General features: G+C 39.6%; 1 protein-coding gene across 1 annotated transcript in view; it reads right to left on the bottom strand.

Annotated features, from left to right (window-relative positions):
* Nucleotides 1–689: 689 nt before the first annotated feature.
* Nucleotides 690–6,220, bottom strand: part of FAM47E (family with sequence similarity 47, member E) — a 69,797-nt gene continuing 64,266 nt past the window's right edge. Inside the window, exon 8 of the mRNA XM_006871605.1 lies at nucleotides 690–779. Within this exon, the coding sequence (XP_006871667.1) occupies nucleotides 690–779 (90 nt within the window). The remainder of the gene's footprint in view (nucleotides 780–6,220) is intronic.

Below are 6,220 nucleotides of genomic sequence, written 5' to 3'. Positions count from 1 at the left end.
AGGAAATAATAAAAATTCCATTGAATTTAAAGCTGAGAGTGTCACCAAGCCATTGTGGATTTCTCATGTTGTTGTTGTTAAGTGCTGTTGAGTCAGTCCCAACTCATAACGACCCTGTATAAGGTTTCTGAGGAGCAGCAACTGGTGAGTTTGAATCACTGACCTTGTGGTTCAACCTTTCAGTCCAGTGCTTATCCTATAGCACCACTGCTCATACAACTTGAATAATTAGAAAACAAGAATGGTAGTGTCAGTGAATTGATGAGTCATCACTGACGGATCAAAACCAGAAGTCATGGTGGAGAAGAAGTAGTATTCATTTAAAACCCAGGAAAATAATACACTGGAAAAATGAAATCGAATGATTCTGTTTTTATTCATTGTTTTATCTGTTATTTATAAATAATTGACATAACTATGTCAGATTCAAAATGCTACAAAAATGTGAGAAGATTATTAATTAATATCATAGTTGATATGAAACATTGGCTAAATGAAGAAGATCATTGACAAATGTTTGTAAGCATTGGGTGATCCATTTATGGATGCTGCTGAGTCCAAGTAGAATGGCCATAGTCCCACACTCATCATAAATTCTGTTCAGTGTTTAAAATGAGTAAGAGAATTAGTCAAGTATGTAGTAAATTCAAAAACAACTATAAGTGTCTAACCATCTTCCCAAGATTCTTTTATGCTTCAGTTAGTTTTGTTGACTGTTTTATAGGAATCTTATTATGCTCGCTTTTACATTTTTTCCTGATGTACATCTTCTCAAGGAACTAAAAATAAAAGCCAAAAACCTTCATTAGATTAGCAAACAAAAATTGTGCAGTCCTGTCTACCTCACCAGCATCAAATACTACCATACCCAAATTCATAGCCTCACACTCTGACACACAGCCATATGCCACACAAAATACACGCTGATCATTTGACCATGATAGATGTTGGTCTGTGAAAGGTAGCTTTATACACCACCAGAAACATCCAGAAACAGTTCACACTTGATTCCAAGCCTGGTTCAGTGTAGCTCAACATAACCTTGTGCTGATTGTGCTGCTGTTGAAATCCTGGTATTCTAAAGGGAATGCAACAGTGAGTAAGACATAAAGGTAGATAATGTATGAAGTTGTTGTTAAGTGCCGTCAAGTCAGTTCTGACCCATAGCGATCCTGCATAAGGTTTCTGAGGAGTGGGTGGTGACCTTGAACCAACTTTGCAGTCCAGCACATTAACCCATAGCACCACACCAGGACTCCAATGTATGAAATAGATTACTGAAATGTACTAAGTATTCACAGTGGCAGCAGCAATGGGCTCAAGCTTAACAGCAACTGTGAGGATGGCCAAGGACCAGGCAGTGTTTCATTCTGTTGTGCATAGGCTCACTATGAGTCAGAACCAACTCGATGGCACCTAACAACAACAACAACAAAATGCTTGTATAACAAATATGAAGGTATGTATACACATAGCGTATGGTGCATTATGACAGAAAAAGAGAATAATGTTCACACGTGTAGTTAAATATAAATAATATATTACAGCGTATATTCACATATGTATACATATGTACCACATTTACTCTAATCTTGCTTTCAATTGATATCTTATAGATAAAGTAGAAGATAGAGGAAGTAAAGAATAAAGGGACAGAATGTTCCAGGGTCTTGGGTTACATGTGATCTCAGAGAACTCAACTGTAGCCAGGGTATTATCTGTCTATAGTTAATGCAGATAAAAAAAATACAGCCAGTGTGTCAGGCATAAATTGAATAAAATGTTTATCAACAGAATGATATAAACCAGAAGAGAGAAATAAAAAATGTATTTAGATTTATTTGCCACTAGAAGCTGCTGGTAGTGTAGTGGTTACGAATCGGGCTGCGAACCGTAAGGTCAGCAGTTCGAAATTACCAGCTGCCCCGTGGGAGAAAGATGAGGCTTTCTGCTCCCGTAAAGATTTACAGCCTCGGAAACCCTGTTGAGGGTCACTATGGGTCGGAACCGACTCAACGGCACTTTACAACAACAACAGAAATATTAAGGTAAAATATGAGTCATAATAACAACCAAGAGAAAATATGGTATGAGTATAAATGTATATGTACACATATATATCACATACTTATATTTATGCTGCATGTATTTACATACGGAATCCTGGTGTGTCGCTATAGGATGAGCATTGGACTGCTAACTACAAGGTTGGTGGTTCAAACCTACCAGCTGCTCCTTGGAAACCCTACACAGGGTCGCTATGAGTCAGAACTGATTCAATAGCACTTAACCACAATATATTTACATATAAGAGGGTCCATTATAAAGTATTGGTACTACAAAAGCGGCGACAACAGAGACGGTTGCAGAGTTGAAGACATGGAGAGAGAAAAGCAGCTGCTTGCTATAGGTCCATGAACTTAGTACGGCTGTGTGCCTGCAGACAGGAGGCTGACTGGCAGAATGTGCCTTTTGGACATTTAAATGAATATATTTTATTTTGTATGTATACATCAAATATTTTGCTTTGTTCATTTGTGAAGTATAAGATGTAAAAGGGAAGGCACAGGGAGGAAGGATAGCTGTTGCCGGAGGAGATTGTAATCATTGAGATGAAATAAAGCATATAATTTGTTGAATGTAAAGCTGATGATCTTGTCTGTTAAACGTCACCTAATTCACAATAAAAAGTTTTTTGTTTTTTTTTTTAAGTATTGGCACAAAATCCTTTACTAAACAAAAATATCAAAATGTGAAGACATTCTTTCTTGATAATATCCTCTATCTAGATTTGTACACTCTGCAGGCGATATTTCCATCTCTCAAATTCTTCCCCAAAGAATTCTTCACTCTTTGAGTATAGTATGTCAAAACAGGAGGTTAGCTATCTTTGAGGGATTCCTTTTAAAGGTTCTCTGAGTTTGCGGAACAAAAAGTAGTTGAAAGGGGCAAGATCAGGCGGTAGTGGATGGAGTAAAGTTTCCCAATGAAATTCTCACAGGACAGCCCTTGCTAGAATGAATAGGTCAATTGTAGTGATGGAAAAAAAAAGTCCTTCGTACAACATTGCTGGCCTTTTTCTCACCAAAGCACTTTTCAATTGTCTTAAAATGTCTTCCTAATTATCCTATATTCCTGTCATCATCCTATGTCCTGTAAGAAAATCTATCAACATGACCCCTTGGGAATTCCAAAAATCAGTAGCCATAACCTTCTGTGCTGACCTCTCTGAATTGAATTGAATGGGTCCAGCAGATCCCTTCAGAAGGCACTGTTTTGATTGGACCTGTTTTTTGAAGGCATCCTAGAGAGACTAAGACAACTGTCTACAGTCATCCACTGACTGCAGACACACGTTTAAACGTGCTGTGTTTGGCATAAACCTGTCCCTGTAAGAACTGGAAACCCAAGTAGCAACACTTTTTGACTTACCTTTGTAAGTCAATACATTATTGCCATATATATAAACAAGTCATATAAGCACATTGCATAAGCATAGCTTTATGCTGTCTTAGCATTGTGGATTATGCATTGGGCTGCTAATCGCAAGGTCAGCAGTTTGAATCCACCAGCTGCTCTGTGGGAGAACAGTGAAGCTTCATGACCCCATAAAGATTTACAGCTTCAGAAACCCTGTACAGGGTTATTATAAGTCAGAATTGACCCAATGGCACAAACCACCACCACCATACATATAAATAAGGAGCCCTGGTGGTGCTGAGGAATGTGTTGGGTTACCACCTGTTAGATTGGTGGTTCGAACCAACCAGACACTTCATAGGAGAAAGATAAGGTCATCTGCTCCCATATAGATTCAAGTCTCAGAAACCCTATATATGGCTGCTATCAGTCAGAATTAAATCAGTAGCATTCGGTTTGGTTTGTTGTTGTTAAGTACCATCGAGTTGGTTCCTACTCAGAACGACCCAATATAGGGTCTCTGAGGGGCAGCTAGTGGGTTTGAACTCCTACCTTGTGGTTCGCAATCCAGTGCTTATAGCACCACACCAGGAGTCCATATGCAGGTTAGGCAGTTACTGTAGGTATATTTTAAAAATCTAACCCATCTATCCTCCCTGTTCTGTACTGCAGTCTTCTAACCTTGTGTGTACCTCCAGCTCTATACTTGCTTGCATGTTGTATGGTTTAATTTTGAAACCAGTTTGGATTTTAACTTGGTCAGTATTTTTATTTGTTAGTAAGTTCTGGTGTGGCAATGTAAGATAAGCACTTGATTGCAAGGACAGGTTGAGCCACAGTGGCAGTTTAAACTCGCCAGCCCCTCCCCAGAAACCCTATACAGTGTCGCTTTGTGTCAGAACCAACTTGACGGCACTCAACAACAGCATAAGCTATGGTTAGTTCTATTTCTTGGGAAAAGAGAAATCCCAGTTCTAGGAGATTCTGACCAGCTGCCTATTTTGCATTCCCCCTACAGATTCTGAGAGACGTGCACAGAGAGGGAACAGGGCAAACGTGTAAGTTATTATTAGCTCTGACTTGGGCCCCAGATGCCTATCAGGTTTCCTGCTGTGATGACAGGCTAAATAGTACACTTGCCAAATTGCACCCTACCCTGTTGTGCACTGGGGTGGCTTTATAACTCAGGGGAGGGGAAACCAGAAAGGGAAAAGTTAAGAGAAGACACTGGTAGGCCCCAGAGTAAGCAAACTTTTCTCCGAATCTATTTTCACTTTAATATGAAGTCTGCTCATAGTGTGACAAAATTGCAAATCCCAACTCCATATTGCCCTGACACACACCAGAGCTTTGTCCTTCTACGTGAAGGCAATAAACAGACTTAAAGAAAGATGGAGACAGCCTAAATGCCCATCAGCAGAGAATAGCTAAACAAACTTTGGTACGTACACACAACGGAATATTACAAAACACTGAGTAATGATGAATCTGTGAAACACCTCACAACATGGTTTAACCTGGAGAATATTTGTTGTTAAGTGCCGTCGAGTTGATTCCGACCCATAGCGACCTTGTATAGGCTTTCCGAGAAGCAGCTGGTAAGCTTGAACCACTGACCTTGCAATTCAAACGCACAGCACCACACCAGGACATTATGCTGAGTGAAATTAGTTAATCACTAAAGGACAAATGTCGTATGAGATCAACATTGTAAAAAGTTAGAAAAAAAAAAAAAAAGGTTTTCTTGATAAACAATCTATGATGATTATGGGGAAATGGGGAGGGGTAATTATTCACAATCTAGAGGGTTGTTGTGGTTGTCAGGTGCCATCGAGTCGGTACTGACCCATAGCGACCTTATACACAGCAGAACGAACCACTGCCCAATCCTGGGCCAAATTCATTACTGTTGGCCACGCTTGAGTCCATTGATGTTGCCACTTGGCCAATCCATCTCATTGGGGGTCTTCCTCATTTTCTCTGACCCTCCACTTTTACCAAACATGATATCCTTCTCCAGTGACTGGTCCCTCCTGATAATATGTCCGAAGTATGAGAGACAAAGTTTGGCCATTTGGCCTCCAAGGAGCACTCTGGCTGCACTTCTTCCAAAACAAATCTATTGGTTCTTTTGGCAGCCCATGGCACCTTCAATATACTCCTCCAACAACATAACTCAAAAGCATCAATTCTTCTATGGTCTTCCTTATTCACTGTCCAGCTTTTGCATGAGTTGAGTCAGGTGTACCCTAGTCCTCAAGCTGACATCTTTGCTCTTCAACACTTTAAAAAGTTCTTGTGCAGCTGATTTGCCTAATGCAATACATCCTTTGATTTCTTGACTGCTGCTTCCATGAGTGTTGATAGTTGATCCAAGAAGAATGAAGTCCTTGATAACTTCAATCTTTTCTCCATTGATAAGAATGTTGTTTGTTGGTCCAGTGGTAATCCATACCTAAGGCTGTAGTCTTTGATCTTCATCAGTAAATGTTTTAAGTCCTCTTCACTTTCAGCAAGCAAGTTTATATCATCTGCATATTGCAGGTTGTTAAAAAGAGTCTTCCTCCAATCATGATGCCATCTTTTTTTCATAGAACCCAGCTACTCGGATTATTTGCTCAGCATATAGGTTGAATAAGTATGGTGAAAGAATACAAACTGTCACACACCTTTTTAAATTTTAAAACATTCAGTGTTCCCATGTTCTGTTCTTGGTCCAGGTACAGATTCCTTATTGGTCCAGGTACAGATTCCTCATGAGCACAATTAAGTGTTCCGGAATACTCATACTTCACAATGT

This window comes from Chrysochloris asiatica, unplaced genomic scaffold (genome assembly GCF_000296735.1).
Source record: "Chrysochloris asiatica unplaced genomic scaffold, ChrAsi1.0 scaffold00169, whole genome shotgun sequence".
NCBI lineage: Eukaryota > Metazoa > Chordata > Mammalia > Afrosoricida > Chrysochloridae > Chrysochloris > Chrysochloris asiatica.
The sequence above is the reverse complement of the archived record's forward strand: the minus strand, read 5'-3'. Positions and strand labels throughout refer to the sequence as shown.